The sequence below is a fragment of the Anneissia japonica genome, unplaced genomic scaffold, assembly GCF_011630105.1.
Source record: "Anneissia japonica isolate Jap-2015-1 unplaced genomic scaffold, ASM1163010v1 scaffold1208_len1460985_cov181, whole genome shotgun sequence".
Taxonomy (NCBI): domain Eukaryota; kingdom Metazoa; phylum Echinodermata; class Crinoidea; order Comatulida; family Comatulidae; genus Anneissia; species Anneissia japonica.
The window spans coordinates 572,425-592,294 of NW_022688484.1; the positions used below are offsets into that span (position 1 = coordinate 572,425).

The window sequence follows — 19,870 nt, forward strand, 5'->3', positions numbered from 1 at the left end:
TCGGCCGACGAATCCAACTCCAACTAGGTCATTGATGCTTTGTTGGAAATTCGAATCCGATTAAAGAATCTACTGTATATCATGGTAAAATATAAGTAAAACCTTTAGTCCTGTATACAACTTTTGAACGTTGGAAAGGAATCTGCGAGTGTGAAAAAAAATGCCCCAGAGGGATTTGAATCCGGGACCTTCTGCTGTCTATGCAGACGTCTTAACATACTGGGAACTGGTGAGTTTAAATCCGATTAGAGGCAACCCAAGTTTCACTCTTGCACTTGGGTGGAACAACGCTAGTTTCCAATGCTTTGAAAACAACAGAAGTCAATCGCCCTCATCTTTAGCATTTTAATAAAAAAAAAAAAACGCGACCTCCAAAAAGATATTTTTTATAAATCAGTCATGGTTAAATCTAGAGATAAATTCTCTAACGTTCAAATTCTATATTATAATTATAGCATTACGGTTAAGAGTTTATCTCCACATTATTATGATTTATAATGTATTATATTTGTGTATACAGTAATTATATACCAGCCCTATGCAATTATTTTACTAATAGTATTTGAACAATCAATCCTCAATAATTTATTAAAGATAACTAAAAAAAGTGAAGTCATATCAACATACTAACATGTAGGAATTTAATGAAATCATGAAACGGACATCATTGAAAGATGGGCGTTCCTGCAATTCTGCAAATGTTTATTTACTTAACCCATTTCTCGGCCCATATACACTTACTTATGTCTCTTTCCGTCGATGAAATTGAAATCATGTTAATATTCGACATACAGACCAAGTCTGTCAGCCACATGGGCTTGGTCTTCTCTCGCGGCTGTTCGATCTGTAGGATAATAATAGTGGCGAGAAGTGAGCTTGGCCGAAATTCCACGCCATAATCATGTTACTGGGTTATGCAATGCAAAAAAGCAAACGAGGCAGCTGCTGCCTTCGTGGTTATCAAGTAGTACAAGCCAGACATGATTAGGCTCGGCGACATTTTATTATAGGATACTTTATTAATGAAACCGATGCCTGTAATGCATTAGCAAACATTAGTCATACCTTATATACAGAATGTATGAATAAAATTGTATATAATGCAGAACGCCCAGATTAAGTTAATGACAGATAACATAGCATAGCCCCGAATCGCCCAGCCGGAATGTTAAGGATTCAGGATTCGGCAATAGGCCAGCCAGAGTGACAGGCAGTTTAGCGTAACTTCTATGACTTGTAGTCTCACTTTATGTAACGGTTCATTTAAAAACCACAGAGTGTATGCTATAATTATTATTCTCTAATTAGAACATTTATCAGCTGACCACTATAATATTTTTAGAAATATAAATCGTTCTGAATTTACGATATACTTACGGTCTGCGTTGAGGAATCTTTGAATTTCTTTCTTTGTATTAGGTATTAATATATCTATATATTAAGTATATCAGATTCAGATTTAATTATTTATTTTCTAATTATTTTACTGTTTTCTGATTGTATATTATTTATTTGTTGAATCAGTTAGATATACTGAATAACTTTCTTTTTTTACATAATTAATAATTATTTGACTTTTTTAAATACTGCAAAATTATTATTATTATTTTTTTTTTTTAAGGGGGCTATTAGCCTAAAGATCTGTGCTCTGTGCAGCACACGATTTTATTATAGCCTCCTCCACATATACTGTACATTGTATGTTATTTCTGGAAAAAATAAAAGAAATCTAAATATGAATCTGAATCTATAAGTTAGCTTTCAATTTAAAATTACGCGAAATGTTTTCTTCCTAATTAATAGATGCATAAATAATATTGTTCCTATATTTTTGGCCTAAATTATTGGCTGGTAATCAATAGGATATTTTCGTTGTGAAACTCCTTAAATCAACCGAAAATAATTATTTTTTTAAGATAGGCCTATGTGTTTCAATTCAATGAAGGTTGATATTAGTTATTGTTAAGTATTTATATAGCCCATTTATAAAAAAAAATCGAAACGCTGTCCATTAAAACCCTTTTTTAAAGTCATCAATGTTTTAATTAATTGACTCTTTGTGAGTTGTCTATATTTTACCACACAAATTAAGACAGGGTGAAAATACCGCATCATTTGAAGAAATTTGGATGAATATTTAAGGCACCGGAAGTGTTCGAATAAAAATGTGCTTAAGTAACGTGTTGTTAAAAGAAGCAAACAACTTTTTAAAATTTCTGAAAGTATCAACATAATAAACTCTATCCAACATATTTAGCCTAATCAATTAGAAAGATATCATCGTCGTAAAATAATTAAAAAAAAATATTCTGAATCGAAAAATTTACGAGTAACGAAAGTTAACAAGGATCAACTTGTCATTTCAAATAAGCAAACAAATGATTAACAATATTCATTAATTGGATAAAGCGATTAAGCTTCTGTTATATGTTACAGTGTCAGTGAGTTTTTTTTTAAACCGTGGTCATCTAACGCACAGAGCAATTATTCAAATTTAAATTAGTTTATCATAAAAATAAAATTGTGTGCATTAACTTTAATGAATTTATGATCTATTATTTTATTGGTTACGCTTCATAATGAAATGTCGTTAATACACGTCTTATGCGTTTATCATGAATTTACAAGTTTAAAGTCGCAATATAGTTATGGTAAAACGGTATTTCAATACAATTAAATATATTTTAGTAACGCTATTAGTCGTTTAGTGACGCTATAGACATTTATATTGACGCAAATAGGCGTTTATTGACGTTATAGGCTAGAATCTAGATGGTTTAGTGTGAAAAGTATCGATGACAAACTATCCTTTAGAGGGCGGTACACAGAGGCAAACTTACAATAATGTGAACGTCATATTAACCACATAAAAACATACCGTTGCCGAGCGAATATGGTGCATTTCTGTTGTCCAGAAGTTGACGACACCCTCTTTGCTGACTGAGATGTAGCGTCCGCCGTGTTCTTCCTCTTTGATGGCGCCATGGCGGTGACTGATCGTCTGATAAAAGGCTACTTTCGTAATAGTGTCACGATGATTGCTGGGAATGTGACAATAAAATATCAATCAATCAACCTCAATCTTCATTAACATTATGAGATGTAATAAGTTATGTTCTATCCATGTTCAAATTAATTTCGAATTTAATAGTGAAATTGTACTGTGTGGATGAGCTTGTTTTAGCATCGTCTGCTCTACGTCACGTGTCATGTTTGATCGTTTGGTCTGCAGGCAGACGATGACTTTGCAGTTTCTATACATGTTCAAGACGGCCACTGTTTCTGAACAGGTGGCGCCTGTTGACACTTGTTTTCACGGTGTCCTTTTGAGTTTGTTGAAAAACATTTTCAAAAAAGTATAGCACCGCCTACGCAGAGGTCAGAAGGCTAATGGTTGTGGCATCTTACGGAAATGGAGACAATTCTGAAAAAAGGTTGCACATTCTTCGAACTTGGAAACCATAATTAATCGAATAAGGATCATATTACAATATAATAGACCAATCATTACCTTGCGATTTCTCTCAATGGTCTAGGGAATGGAATCTGTAGAAAACAATAATAAAATTAAGATTAACATCAGTAAATTGGTTTCACAACGAGCTCGTCCACCTGTCGAACTGCCTAACTCTCGAAAAATTGAGTTTTCTCGGCCAGAGCACGATTGGGAACGAAATCTGTAGTAAATTTGTTGCCGTATAGGACAAATTGAGGACGTTCCTAGGAAGACGATTTTAGAGAGACAAAATCGCTGCGACTACATTTTCTGGATTCTTACATCACAGTTGTTACTAAAATCATACATTTGACCAGTACCGTCAGCAACCAGAGAGAATCCAAGCGAACGAGTCGATTTACAATAACACACAACAGGACGTCTTCGGACTTTCGACATTTTAATTTTGGTAGGCCTACCATGTATAATTACTAACTGGGATGGTACCATCGACGGGCGAACGCTAACTTTTCTACACAGCATGCATCTCAACAGCTCCTGTCTCTTATACACATCTAGATGTGTATAAGAGACAGTCCCAGCGCTTATTCGAGAGCGGAGCTTGGTAAAAATCACGTTTGTGTGCACCTCTTATTCGAGAGCAAAACTTCTTTGAGAAAAACTCTTATTGAATCATTTGAAGGTTGTCTCTTAAGCTTCTCATTAATTAACTAATCCACATAAGTTTTGGTCTTCTATATAACTAATTCCAAACCGTTACTATCAATGCCGTAGCCAGGATTTTTTTAGACAGTGTGGGACAATATCAGGGTGGACCCACTTTATGCGTAAATTCAAATAATGTGGACCCATTTTTATCCCATTTTACGCAAAAACATGAATAATCTGGACCCATTTTCTTAATAAGTGACCCATTTTACGCAAAATATGAGAAATTTGGACCCATTTCTAAAATGTGGACCCACTCTTTGTGGACCTAATAGAAAAAATGTGTGGGACTGTCCCAACTGTCCCAATATCTGGCTACGGCATTTGTTACTATGGTATGTCACACACTTCCATTCATAAACTTACGGATTAAGAGGTGCTATAGGCCTAATTTGGTTGTAAATATTTATTAAGCCTCTCATGTAATTTTATTTTTATTATTATTTACTTAACCACACCGTATTATTAAGCGTGAATAGATATTCTACTTCTTTCCTTTTTTTTTCCTTTTTAATATATAGAGAACACCCCTGGTTTAAAAGTTATAATCCTTTAATAAATTAATAATTAATATACTGTTACACACTGATATGATGTTTACGGAAACGTTATCTTAAAAAAAAATAACTATTTTAAGCACCCCAACAAATCAGCGTTAACTTATAGGGACACAGATGAAGACACGACGTTTCGTTCAGTAGTTTAGGTTTAAAATGATGTTAAACGATATTAATAGTTATATATATACCGTACTATATAAGGTAATAATTTATTTGAATAAGGGGGAGGAGTTAAAAATACTGCGAGTACACACAAAAAAAGTTAGCCAATCACTATGACCATCACATACCCAGTCCCACAAAGAGTTGAATAACTTCAAACATTAAAGTTTCGGTATACAGTGACATGCTGTTTTTCTTAGCGCTGAAACTGCGGCAAATAATTAAATTAGTACGCTAACAAGCTAAGTTCAATGTTGTTGTACATTTTCACCGCCGCCTGGGTAATGTCCGTCACTGGCTTGACTTAGAAAAAATTAGGACTTTAGTCACTGCCTGCCAAGTCACGTGATCAAACTCGAAACATAGCGACTACATGATTATATTAGTCAGAGATTTATCGGTCATTTTTTTTCCCAGCGCAAAATAATCAGGTCAAAACATAATCATTTCAATCCAAGTTTGAGCTGAAATTAGTTCCTACCCTCTGTGTATCCCAACGGAAGCATAATGTAATGAAATTCACAATCATTGTAATCAAATCAAAATACTGTCCACCTGTGGTCTAATCTAATGCGCTCAAACCACAGTTATTTGCTGACTCACTTTGTAAAAACTTTAGCAAATCTCGACTAACTAGTTTCGAATTTATTAAAGCCCAGTTTTGTAATAACATCAAGAAGAATATACTTGGGTTAAGGAAATGCCATAAGGGGTACAAATGTCCGGTGGAAAGTGGACGCTTCATGCCATTGCATAGCGCAGGTGGACAGGTCGCTAAAACCACGCGTGTAGTATCGAAAGCCTGTACCAGCGTATGACTGACTTGGCCAACGCAAATACCGAAGCTAACTCAACCGCAGAAATAAAAAATTCTCGAATCTCGATAGAATAACTTGGAAGATAAATGTACCACCTCCATTATACAGGGATGGTACCATTGTACTTGGATAATACCTCCTCAGATACTGGGATGGCACTCTTTGCTATGGGATGGTACAACGTCCACTGTTAGGATAGCACCACTCCTCTCTACGGGATGGAACGGAACCACTCATTGATATGGATTCATACCTCGCCGCTATTGAGTAGTACCACCTTTCCTAACTGGGATGGTACCATCGACGGGCGAACGCTAACTTTTCTACACAGCATGCATCTCAACAGCTCTGCCCACTATGTGAAATTTGCAAATGCGCCTTTGCAAATTTATTTCGAGAACGTAACATCTTGGAAATACCGTATTTTTTACAAGACAAGTAAACAAAAATGGCCGGAGCTATCGAGATCCATGGTGGGTGATAAGGTTTAAGTTAACATTTGCGTCGTCAGTCTAATTAATCATCAATAATAATAATAATAATAATAATAATAATAATAATAACAATAATAATAATAATAATAATAATTATTATTATTATTAGGCCTATTATTATCATTATTATTATTATTAATATTATTAAAATAAAAAAAAACTTACATCTTTAAAAAGATTGCTCATCAAGTCGCGCTCTTGGTATTCAAATAGCATGTACGATAAATACTCATCCTAAGAAAATAAAAATACAAATAAAGTATTGATTACATTTACAGAGAGCCTCAACTACAGTAAAGAATACGGCAATATCAAAGACGGTTACGACATCGATGATTACGACAGTGACGACGACAATATCCACGGTGACGACATCAAGGACATTGCTAGCTAATCATATAACGTGCTATATAATAATAACATTTTTTTAATTTTGCGTGCAAAAGATGAAGTATTCAAATTAAATAACAGTAAAGCGAATACATTACAGTAGTATATTAAAAGAAACAAAAAACAAGGTGATCTTGAAAAGAATGTTCCCTATAATGGAAACAATCAAATAAGGTGGATAGACGAATGATTATCATTTGGAACAATAATTGCGTGTTTGGGTATTTACGAAATGTAATGATATTGCATAACACGGGTTTTGTTAGTGTAATAATTGATAGTAATAATAATGAAGATGATGACGAACAAATATAATTGTGGTTTTTTTTTCCCTCCCAAAACAAGGGTCTTAGGTTGAAATCCTATACTGAACTAAGATTTTTCCCACGACTAAAAAAAAAATTCTACCCTCTAAGCCTCATTAAGAAACGTTTTACTGTCTGTTGAATGTGCAAAGCATTATTATATAAAAGACATTTAAAATATTGTTGAAACAAAAATAAAGTGTTATATATAAAAACACTGTGGACCTACCCAGTCAACCGTGCCATCACAGTTTGCGTCAACTTTCATAAAGACGATTGCTAACTCGTGATCATCAACCTAGAAATAAAAACGTTCAACATCATTAGGACACGCGAATAATTTAACACATAGGCGTACTATAATATAAAAAAACAACAAAAAAACAAAAAAACAAACAAACAATCGTTCACAAATTATTAAAACATGTCAACGTTTGAAACAACACCTACGGCCGCGTGGCCTAATGGATAAGGCGTCCGACTTCGAATCGGAAGATTGTGGGTTCGAGCCCCATCGTGGTCGACTTTATTTTTCTAGGATTCTATGCTGTTTGTTTGTTGTGTCATGGATCCTTGTCCAATAATAATTATATCTAACAGTGGCGGAATTACAAAATGAACGTGAGGGGCCTACTCCTCCACTATTTTTGGTTTTAAAAATTCTTATTAAGTTTATCAGGAAACTACCTCGCTAAATTATTAAAATCAATCAAATACAACCTCATTAGAGGGATACAACCTCACAAGAGGTTTAACGCCCACCAGGGACTGTGTCAGAAGACTATCGCTCCGCTTGCACATTCACGCCCCCCTCCCTCCCCCTTTATTAAAAGGCTGGATCCGCTTCTCTCCAAGATTTGCATGCCTATAGGCCGTGGTACTGTTATGAACGGTGTGTCATATTGCTTGTGTTTTACCCATGGCCATTATACCCGTATTGACAAGCAAGCACAGCGGAGCGTGAATACTGGGTGGATGACTATAAGGTCCCCCTGTCCGTATCGTACGGGCAATAAACAGGGCAGACTCAGATACAATCAGCCAAAAATAGGTTGACACAAGCCTCATCCAATGATCCTAAATTTTAATGTGTTTTCTCAACTTAAATGCGTTGCGGATTATTTAATGGGGTTATCAACCTTATATAAGTGGTGTAGAAAATTAAGAAAATGACCAGCAACTTTGTCAGACCAGCACGGCGACGTCTAACGATCCAAATAGTAGACACGATGTCTGATTCACAATTTCAATAAAATATTGTAAAGTATCGGGAATTTTTAGTAGGCCGGAGAAAGCGGTAAAATAGTCCGTAAATTTAGTCACCCAAGTTTGCCTAAGTGATCAATACATGCATATAACATCGTTTACTAAAATTCATATAGGCCGAGGAGTAATGGTTTTATTGGCCATAAAACAGACGCATTATAGAAAAGCTGGACCAAGACGAATTAATAGACTTTATATATAAGACGCAATTTTGATTAATATTAAAAGGTCTATTTAAAATAAAAAATAAAAAAATCTACAATAATTCTCCTGCTTGGGATTACAGAAAAGGACAACACAGTATACGTCTCAGAAACGCGTCAGCGCGGCATTCGAACGCATTGCAATTCCACTAAATAATTGTTTCATATAAGGAGTGTTAATTGCATGTGGTGGATTCATGAATTCGAAATAGGGTGGGGAGAGGGAGGGTGGGGCTTATATAGATAGATGATTCATACTACCTCCCCCCTCATAGGAGGAAGAAAAGGATGATAATGAGGATGACGACGATGATGATGATGATGATGATGATGATGATGATGATGATGATGATGATGATGATGATGATGATGATGATGATGATGGTGATGGTGGTGGTGGTGGTGGTGGTGGTAGTGAAGATGACGATGATTGTAAGGGGATGGTATTGATGATGCTGCTGCTGATGATGATATTAATGATGATGACTATGGGGATGACGATGATGCGGATAATAAGATAATGAGTATTTAATGAGGATATCGATGATGATGATGATGAAGAAGAAAATGAAAAGAAAAAAGAAGATGATAGTGACAATGATAATGGTACTAGTTACAGGATTTTGATCAAAGGTAGGATTTGATACCATAAGCATTTTGCGAAAGTAGGACAAAGTACATGATAATCAAAAAATAATAATTAGACCAAAACCGCCGATTTTTGTTTTATGGCAAAGTAGTTTGAGAATGGAGTTACAGAACTGTTAATGGCCATGTCGATATGTCGTATACGTATAAATATTTATTTTCATATGATATTCGTATTTATAGGTATTTATAGGTCCTATGATACTGTAGACCTTTTCATTAAGTGGCCTATATCGCTATCATTGAAAAACTTGAATGCCATTATGTTTGTTTGTTTGGCTTTTTTTTTTAGTTGTAGATTTGAATTGTTTTTTATGAATATAAAAGCGTATCATATTTACTCCTGAAAGCAGGAATTCCTCAATAAATTTGATGCTAGGAAGAAACAGGAATATCGTAGGCAAGGCATTACCGTATTTATTGTCGGGTTCTTCTCTCGCGTGCAGATTCAGTTAACTGAAACCTATATGAAATGGCGTTTAATATAAATTATCCGGAACGGCTAATATTGTTAATAAAATACTTTAAAACAGAGTAGAGGGAAAAACTGCTATAAAGCTAGGCCTACGTACCATTCCTTCGCCCATTATTTTGCGCATTGCTTGCCGGAACTCATCGATGTCCAGGCCACCTCCCTGGTCTTCATCAGCTTCCTTAATAATAGAAAAAATAAAATACGTGTTAAACTGTGCTTCAAAAAAATCATTGTGGGTTTAATAGATTTGAAAGCAGAATGAAGATATCACGTAAACACAATATTAATTATTATAATACAAATAACAATTATTATAAATTGATAATAACGATGTAAACAATAATATTTTTAACTCTTTTAAGTGGTACTGATGGTTCATTAAAGCCTTCTGCTTTTAGAAGCAAAATGAAAATCTACAAAAAAAAATAAAAAATAAAAAAATAAATTAAAAAAAAAATCCCTCAAGGAGAAAAAAAAATCGACACGAATAGACACGAACAATTAGGCAACGCGGCCGTTGATGATGGCGGTTTCAAAAGCTAGCACAATTTAAGTCGGTATGCGTAATAATGCTAATTAAAAAACCGAAAGGTCCACTGATTAATTTCAGATAAGAAAGTATAATACATACTCCAAGTATTGAAATACACGCCATCGTGTTGGGATTCAATATTTCGACATTAACCAACACGATGGCGTGTATTTCAATACTTGGAGTATGTATTATACTTTCTAATGCTAATTAAAGTATAGTAATATAAACAATGACAATAATATTCCTAGACGTCATGTATCAAAATACTGTGTACTCTGTGTTTACGTTTAAAACTTCAAAGCAATTCAACAATGGCTGCGTGGCCTAATGGATAAGGCGTCCGACTTCGAATCGGAAGATTGTGGGTTCGAGTCCCATCGTGGTCGAGTACTTTTTACTTAATGGATTTTTATTTTTGTTGCTATTTAAATGTCATTTCTAGTGATATTAATCAAAGTGGAGTATGTTTTGTTTCTAATGTTTTTCAACTTCTTGAAGAATTGAATATTTTTATTTAAATGCTACTACAAGGTACGGTATTATGTAAAAGGGGAGGTCGCATGTTTGTATTATATCATCTTTAATATTAATAATTGGTAGCGGATTTGTCTGCCGTCGATAAAGGGGTTCAATAAGAAAAAAATGTGATAATGACAAAGAAAAGACAATAAAACAAACAATCAAAATTAGGTTTATAGACATCATTGAATGTAACCATGTGACCAAATGCTCCATGAGGTACATTTATAATAATATTGTGCAACGTATTAAAATCGACGTAACGTCTGTCTACGTTTCCACGTTCCGCACAATATTTTAAAGTTTTTGTTATTTTAAATGTTAATTAAAATATAGTAATATAAACAATGTCAATAATATTCCTAGACGTCTTGTATTAATATACTGTGTAGTCTCTGTTTACGTTTGAAACCTCGAAGCACTTCAACAACGGCCGCGTGGCCTAATGGATAAGGCGTCCGACTTCGAATCGGAAGATTGTGGGTTCGAGTCCCATCGTGGTCGAGTACTTTTTACTTAATGGATTTTTATTTTAATGTTTTTTTGCTATTTAAATATCATTTCTAATGATATTAATCAAAGTGGTGTATGTTTTGTTTCTAATGTTTTTCAACTTCTTGAAGAATTGAATATTTTTATTTAAATGCTACTACAAGGTACGGTATTATGTAAAAGAGGAGGTCCTATGTTTGTATTATATTATCTTCAATATTAATAATTGGTAGCGGATTTGTCTGCAGCCGATAAAGTTGTTCAATAAAACAAATATGACTAGCATTTTCTAATAGAAAGTAAAATTCTGCGAGTATGCAATTCATATAAATTTTCTGTATGGTATGATGAAGGAGTAGTCGCATGTCTCTATTTTCGTAAATATACTAATCAGCCCAACTTTCGGCCCCCCCTTCCGGCCCCCCCTTTTGGACATTTCTGGATCCGCCCCTGTATTGTGCAACGTATTAAAATCGACGTAACGTCTGTCTACGTTTCCACGTCCCGCACAATATTTTAAAGTTTTTGTTATTTTAAATGTTAATTAAAATGCTAATTAAAATATAGTAATATAAACAATGCCAATAATATTCCTAGACGTCTTGTATTAATAAACTGTGTAGTCTCTGTTTACGTTTGAAACTTCGAAGCACTTCAACAACGGCCGCGTGGCCTAATGGATAAGGCGTCCGACTTCGAATCGGAAGATTGTGGGTTCGAGTCCCATCGTGGTCGAGTACTTTTTACTTAATGGATTTTTATTTTAATTTTTTTTTTGCTATTTAAATATCATTTCTAATGATATTAATCAAAGTGGTGTATGTTTTGCTTCTAATGTTTTTCAACTTCTTGAAGAATTGAATATTTTTATTTAAATGCTACTACAAGGTACGGTATTATGTAAAAGAGAAGGTCCTATGTTTGTATTATATTATCTTCAATATTAATAATTGGTAGCGGATTTGTCTGCAGCCGATAAAGGGGTTCAATAAAAAAAATATGACTAGCATTTTCTAATAGAAAGTAAAATTCTGCGAGTATGCAATTCATGTAAATTTTCTGTATGATATGATGAAGGAGTAGTCGCATGTCTCTATTTTCGTAAATATACTACTAGTTAGCAGCGATCTACTGTCGAAAAAAATGACATTATTATAATAACAAAAATATGAAATAAAACAAATAAAAAACAATAACATTCCTATACGTTATTTAATGTTATGTCACTGTAATCAAAACGCTGTGTCAACAAGCTACTGTATTAATGATGTACCGTAACACAACTTATTTCAATCAACCGAAGTACTGTAACGTCCGTTTACGTATAAAGCTACTCTTCAGTCATGTGATCAACTATCTCAGCAACGGCCGCGTGGCCTAATGGATAAGGCGTCCGACTTCGAATCGGAAGATTGTGGGTTCGAGTCCCATCGTGGTCGACAATTTTTTTCCTTTAAAGGATCTTAATTTTTTAACTTAAATGTTAGTATTAATTATACTGTATTATATAACAGAAGATAATCAATGTTTTGTGTCATGTTCTTTTACCTCTTGTAAAAAAATGTAATATTTTGATTCAAATGTTACTAATAATAATAATAATAATAATAATAATAATAATAATAATAATAATAATAATAATAATAATAATAATAATAATAATAATGGGGAAAGTCTGTCTTATTGTTAATTTCTTAATATTATAATCTGTGGCGGATTTGTGTCTGCTGTAGATAACGTGTTTCAATAATAAGTATTATAAATTCAAATAAAATAGCCTAATACAAACTACAACAACAACAATAATAATAATAATAATAAATTTCCTAGACGTTAATTAATGTTGCACCGCCTGGTGAACATTTATAATGATACAGCGTACTGGTAAAGTATCAAAAACGACTGACGAACGTTCGAAACTCTGAGACTTACCTCGAAAATTTGTTGTAGTTTTCTTAGGTGTTCGTTGTTCATTTCATCTTCCAGTCTAGCCGATTTCCTACCCTGTTCCGCACTCTTACCACGCGTCGTACTCGACTCCTTGGAACCCTGTACATGACGAGAAGCAGAACCACGTGATAGTTTCTTACGTCCAGTATCAAGAGGTACCCCGAACTCTTTCTTTATGCTACCCCAGCTCATCTTCTGCTGATAGGCCTCTGGATGGGGAATACACGCCGCCGCCGAGGCCACGACTGTACTTGGCGTACCCCTCATTCCATGTAGTTAACAAAGAAGGTATTAACAACGAAAACATGCAAAATATCATATAACATACATAAAATTAGAGGCTTATGGAATGTCCCACGTCGTTGAGTGGATGTATTCTCTTGGTATTTACATCGTTAGCAACTATGACCAGCGGGAAACTCTAAAGAGATAATCCCCTACCATTGATTATTACAGCACAATAATTGTGAGTTAGCCGATAAAACAACAAAACAAGATTGTAGGCCTTTTGTCAGCCCTTTATATTCACCACTGAAGGGCTGAGAAAGGTCGATTTAAATAGTCCTTTATTGTCTTAGCCAAGAAACAAAGTAACGTTATAAAAAAAAACATAGGAGTGTCCTGTTAGGCTGCCTAACATAATTTGTATCGAAGGTCCGTTACTTTTTACTTGCCCAGTTGCCATATTTTCTTGGGACAGATAGACGGGAAGAATCGCTACCACAATTAGGGAAGCGTTTGAGAGTAAGCCTTCAACATGGGTTACCTTGATTTAACAATAATGTTGGGATGTTTCTAGGCATTTATTTAAGGATTTGCATTTTCAGGCCTTGGTTAAACGAGGGCTAATGTGGATCGATATTTACCCTTGAGTAGAGAAGATGCTTTCCCAAGGGTTCGATCCAGGAATTCAGAGAAAGTCAAGCCCTCGCAGTCCCAGGAAGCAGAAGCCCGCTACAGTAGAACCCCATAATTGAGGGGACACCTTCGGGACCAAAAAAGTGTCCCTTTAAGGGGTGTCCCCTGAATAGGTGTTTTTGGCATGTTTTCATACAACGATGACATATATTTTTTATAATTTTATTGACATAGAATCAGTTACAGTAGAATAAGAACTAATTTATAGCAATAATTTGCAACGCAAATACAATTCATTTATAATAAGAAGCATAAATGTAATTAAAACAATAGTTAAATATGTTCCCAATATTGTTTCATTATGCAATGTTGATGACCAAATATTCTTTATTAAATAGTCTTTTTTTAATATTGAGCTTTCTATTAAATGATCAAATCATTTTTTTCAAATAATTTGTTTTGTTTACAAAATCGCTTTAATTGGGTTAATTGTTCACTGCGCCTTTGATAGTGTTTTTGAATTGGTACGTTATTAATTTCTGCACATTATTATTTTTTTTAGGCCTATTATTATTAGGCCTATTATTATTATTATTATTATTATTATTATTATTATTATTATTATTATTATTATTATTATTATTATCATTATTATTATTATTATTATTATTATTATTATTATTATTATTATTTATATTGTTTGAAAGCTTGCAAGGCGAAGTTATAATATACGGTACTAATGCTTGCGGTACACCACATAGATGGTAAAAGAACTGTTGTTGGTTGAGACTATCTCCGCGTTTCGATTGAGTTGCTTCAATAGTCTTCAGGTCTCTTGATGACGATTGAAGCAACTCAATCGAAATGTGGAGATATTCTCAACCAACAACAACAGTTCTTCTCAGAACTATATACGTGGTGTAACCGCAAGCATTAATATATTATTATTATTATTATTTCATATTGTTTGAAATAGTAAATGTGATTAAATCACATTAGAGTTTTCTATTAGATGGATGTAGCATGATGAATAGAGTAATATGTTTTGATGTGGATTAGAATCCTATATGAAATACTGTACACAAACAACAAAGAAAGAGAAATCCCAATTGTTGAGGGTCAAAATTGACAAGATTGGTTTACGAAGTAACACGCTGTAGGCCTATACTGATATTCACTTATGCATTAAGAGGAGAAAATTCTGGTTTATTGCTCAAAAGGTGTCAAAATATACTAAGATTTTTTCTTATTTTCAGAGTGCTGTAGATGTTGTGATACAATGAAAAAAATTAAGTGTTCCCTTAATAGGGGTTATTTGACCATATGGCACACTCAGAAGTGTCCCCGTCCCCTTAATAGGGGTTGGCTGTGTGTTAAAAGATTGCCCCTCGTTTCACGGAAAATCAAAAACCTCAAAACGACCCTGGTGAATGTTTTCCCTTTTGCTTCACCTTCCATCATCAATAATTGTATTACCTCATCAAAGACCTGAACCATTTTTCGATGAGTGTACGGCCGAGTAGTGTAACTTCCAAAATATCCCTACTAAAACATGCCGCTTTGAGTGAAAACTTGTATTTGGGCCCTAATGAGCCAGGAATTCGTGCATGTCCCACAAATATGCACGTTTACGTCTTTAAGGTCTCACACCAGCCACATCATATCCAAATATCGAGGTTTAGAGGAAGGCCTACTGAACCAGGTACAAAATGAGTGAAGAAAATTCATTGAAAACTTACATGGCCAACAGGTTTTAGCCAACTGAGCCGCAGGCTGTGCTCTTATGGTTGTACCTTTACGCGTGACCATGGAGTTTACCTCCATGATGTGACTCAGTCTTCCGGATGCAGATGGGGTGCAGATGATGCGATCGCACCACCCCCCCCCCCACCTCTAAATTGTATTAAGAAAAATAATTGTTGTATTGTATTGTTGTAAAGTATGATAGTGCAATTTTCGGGCAGGCGCGATACCGTAGTGCAGGAGCAGGCGCGGATCCAGACCTTCGCACCGTTCTCCAATATAAAGTGATAGCAGTGCCTGGTGGTCTGGCGAATTCCAACTCTTTCTGTCAGAAATGCCACTTTTTGCATTGTCTAAGTATTAAACAAAGAGGGACTTTAATTAAAAACGGCTGCGCGATAACTTATACACTGTTGAGTTCTTTTATTATTTTTATGATTTATGTCACAACGTATGGTTAATCAAAAATCAATCACAGGGAGGATATACATTTGCGTTGATTCTTATAACCTTATTGAAAGGCATAGGCCTATATCATTTTATTATATTTTGTTATTCCCAAAATTACACTAAAGCGACAACCTATAATTTCAATTATTACTTTTTACTTAATGAATTATTATTTCATTATTTTAACGAATGCTATAAAAAAAAGGGGGGGGGGGAACCAAGTCTTTAATGGAGTTGGTAGCCTAATTGTAGATCTATAGAGCTTAAAACTTACGAACACACTTTGATACAGTACATCTAAAAAGGAAGTCAAAAATGACCACTGGGCACTGAGAAACACGGAATCTGTAGAAGACCAACGACATGAATGGTATGTAAATTTCAAATCAATCAGCGTTGGAAGTGGAAAAAGAATTTAAAAAACAATACTGAGAAATTGAGAAGATATCTAATAAGCGTATAATACTGTATTAATTGGCAGGTAAAATGTAAAGTTTCCATGCCCGTATATCCAGTAGGTGGAGTATTGCGAAAAGTGTGAATAACGCACCCAACCAAATTTGGTAAGGTCCACATTTTCAAGACAGTCGAGAATGTGCGGAATATAAATTTGTGATTTTCTGTCATTTGAAAATAAAATCTTAAATATTTACATTTTAACCAGATTTAACATAATCTACTCAGTCTGTCGTGATTCGGAAAAACTGAATATATCCATTTTTGTGAATTTGGCTAAAGGGCACCCTGTGGATGTAATGTATCATGAGATGTGATCATATACTCAAAACAGTTTTTCAAAATATGAAAATATTATGAGAGTTACGCATTATATCCGTCCACCCACCAAAGCATTACCTCCAATAAGCATTGAAATGTTGGCAATCAACCAATCACAGAAGACATTTATGTATATTTAATTACATTCCCAGATGGTGGCGGTACAATAAAATTGCATTATTATTTTTGCTGTAAGAAGAAGTTACAACTTAAAAGTTGTGGTCATAAGATGAATTTTTGAAACAATATTAACAAGATTATCAGGTTAGTCTTTCCACGTCAGCGCGTGCACTAAAAACGTTTTTTTTTTTTTTTTTTTTTTTGTGGAAATTGGATCTAACATGTGTATAATGATTTTGATAAACAATCATAATTCTCTGTATTATTAAACATTTTAAGAACGAACTTCCTTATGTTGTGGTCGTATTAAACTGATATTTTTCAAAGACCATTCAACAAACAACGTAAAACAAAATTCCCCATGTCGTTGGATGCATATAACGTATAACTTCCTAAAATTGGGATATAGAGCGAACTTCCTTATGATTTAAGCCTAAGGAAATATAAATGTATATAGGTCTGAACTTTGAAGGTGACAATGTGTTCTTCTTTATGTTGTGGTCATATTAGAATGTAATATCATTAAAGACCATTCAACAAACAACATGAAACATATATCAAACGTGCATGCATATTAACTTTAGATATGATATTTTCATGACAGAGAGAATGTACTGATCATATAAATTGTAGATGATTCTGTTGTCCGATTGTGTGCATTGAAAACGTGACAACGAACTCTGGACACCGGCCTCGGTTGACACTTCATATCAAAGGGCCTTTTAATTAATCTTGCACAGGAGCCTATCATCGCCTGCTATGATGACTCCTCCTCCTCCTTGTCATCATCATCATCATCATCATCTTCTTCTTCTTCATCATCGCAATTATTAATTGTCCATGGTAAAATGGGGGAAAATCTATGAATTCAGTGTGTATTCATTCATCAATAGACGTCTCGTAATGTACGTAAGTGCATTTCTCAGCATCTAAAGAACAAAACTTTCCGAGGGAGAACCCCAAGACTATTGCAAATCCCCTGCCCCACGTCCAAGGGTTTTCCAGCGACGGAACAACTCGGAGACCACCATAGGCAATAGTCATGTTAAGGCTCAGTTTCCATAAAATCGCTCACTCTATTGGCGACAGATGCCAACAGCTATCGTGATGGTTGAACCTGGTTTAATTTTGTCGATTGCATTGCAGACGAATCAGGGTGCATTGATAGCTGCCCGGCGCAATCGGGAAGGCAACCCGATTTGTCAGTGAACCTGGGTTCAACCTTCCCGACAACTGTCGGCGACTGTCGTCAATAGTGTGAGCGATTCTATGGAAACTGAGCTAAAATTCCGAATCCGCGCTGAGAGCTCCCTATTCTCAAAATGTTCTGCCCTCAGCCCCAGCCATGGTGGGGGCAGTGAGGTGGACCCTCACTCTACCGCCAAATCCTGCATCCACTCCAGCAGTCATGTAACATTCTAATGCCATGAGAACATTCCGATTTGCTTTTCACTGTACAAAATCTTAGCCACACACATAGGTCAGCTTAGCTGATCTGATCAAAGGAGATCATTGTATTATAATATGGAATTCGCTTAGCGTAAACGCAATAGAATCGACATCATTCCTGAAATATTTAACCGATTCTAGGTATAGGAAGATTTACAACCAGAGGTCGTGGATCAAGTAAGAAAAGCAGAATTTCCTCTTGCTCTAACTCCGTATTGTTTTTTTTTAATGATTTTTTTAAAATTATGCATAGGCCTAACTTATATGGGGAGCAACACTGCCTCGATGGGAAAATTGGTATACGAATTCTGCCCTGAATTCTTTTGGGAATCAATGTTAAATATAGGTTAGTTGTTGGTGACTTTTAATGAGTAGTATAACACAGTTCCTTTTAGTACACTGCAAACATTTATTCACACAAACTGTACGTTGGTTACAATCAGCTAAACTCCAGGTTTCAGATGTTAGAGAACCCTTTTTGAGTGGAGTCAGCTCAGCTCTGTACAGTACTTTTCTTTTGTGTACTCCTAACTACTAAATTGAATCTAACTACTGACTCAGTGATATGGGGGTGTTTGCCTATTATACTTTAGGTAATGGGGGTGTGTCTCAAGTAAGCCACCCCATACTTTTAGAGTTTCTGATTGGATCATAGAGTGGAGATGTGCGCATAATAAACCTTCTTTATTATTATTATTATTATTATTATTATTATTATTATTATTATTATTAATTATTATTATTATTATTATTATTATTATTATTATTATTATTATTATTATTATCATTATTATTATGAATTCTTCAACATGTAAATTATGCTTATTGTATATCCAACTAAAGTTTCCAGCTCCCTGTGATAGAAACAGATAAGTTGACTTGGGTGTAACCGGGTTGGTAGATAAATTTATAGATATAGTTAGGCCTACTCACAGTTTTCACCAAGTAAATGCCATAGGCCTACTTTTTTTCTTCTTTACTTTTTTTTTTAAATTCTTTTCCGTCATTCTTATATTTTAATGTTTTTGATATTCTGTGTTTCTTTTGTGATGTTAATGTTTTATGCGTACTGGGCTATCTGGGAGAACAGTAACATTTTACTGAAGAGGTAACCCAGTATAAAGAACAAGTAAATAAATAAATATATACTAATTATTATTTAATAGCATGTCCCTAACTGCCGCGCACAATAAACGTTGGGGTGGGGGCGATGTCTCAGTGAACTGTACATTTCTCAAGCATGTCACAAGAAATTGCATAATGTTTTATTTGATTCGTAATCCAAAATAAAACGTATGCACATTTTAGAAACTAATTGTAGTTTTAAACACTATTTCCTCAGTAGACTCTAAAATCGATTAAATATACTATATAAACCCCTAAATTGTCATGTCTTTTCGGGGGATCACTTCCAAAAGACTTTAAAAGGTGACCGACTACGCCCAATTTGCTCTCTTCCAAGACATCGCGCCCCCTCCCCCATCCGAGAGC

At 34.7% G+C, this 19,870-nt stretch overlaps 1 protein-coding gene and 5 non-coding genes across 8 annotated transcripts in view; 5 read left to right on the forward strand and 1 right to left on the reverse strand.

Annotated features, from left to right (window-relative positions):
* The window catches only part of LOC117121978 (WD repeat-containing protein on Y chromosome-like), a 42,963-nt gene that overhangs the window by 22,870 nt on the left and 223 nt on the right, over positions 1 to 19,870 (reverse strand). The window contains exons 1-8 of one of the 3 annotated variants that reach the window (XM_033267449.1): positions 13,311 to 13,414; positions 12,965 to 13,081; positions 9,584 to 9,664; positions 7,124 to 7,192; positions 6,365 to 6,433; positions 3,512 to 3,546; positions 2,879 to 3,041; positions 742 to 844 (exon numbers count right to left, since the gene is read on the reverse strand). In XM_033267449.1, coding sequence (XP_033123340.1) covers positions 742 to 844; positions 2,879 to 3,041; positions 3,512 to 3,546; positions 6,365 to 6,433; positions 7,124 to 7,192; positions 9,584 to 9,664; positions 12,965 to 13,006 — 562 coding nt within the window. In that variant the 5' untranslated portion in view covers positions 13,007 to 13,081; positions 13,311 to 13,414. Of the gene's footprint in view, positions 1 to 741; positions 845 to 2,878; positions 3,042 to 3,511; positions 3,547 to 6,364; positions 6,434 to 7,123; positions 7,193 to 9,583; positions 9,665 to 12,964; positions 13,415 to 19,870 lie in introns of those variants that run through there. The other 2 variants (XM_033267440.1, XM_033267432.1) reach the window with 2 other exon arrangements.
* Positions 7,345 to 7,417, forward strand: Trnar-ucg. Its single transcript has one exon. It is a non-coding gene; the product is annotated as a tRNA-Arg (tRNA).
* Positions 10,335 to 10,407, forward strand: Trnar-ucg. The gene has a single exon. It is a non-coding gene; the product is annotated as a tRNA-Arg (tRNA).
* Positions 10,972 to 11,044, forward strand: Trnar-ucg. The gene has a single exon. It is a non-coding gene; the product is annotated as a tRNA-Arg (tRNA).
* On the forward strand, positions 11,695 to 11,767 carry Trnar-ucg. Its single transcript has one exon. It is a non-coding gene; the product is annotated as a tRNA-Arg (tRNA).
* Positions 12,399 to 12,471, forward strand: Trnar-ucg. The gene has a single exon. It is a non-coding gene; the product is annotated as a tRNA-Arg (tRNA).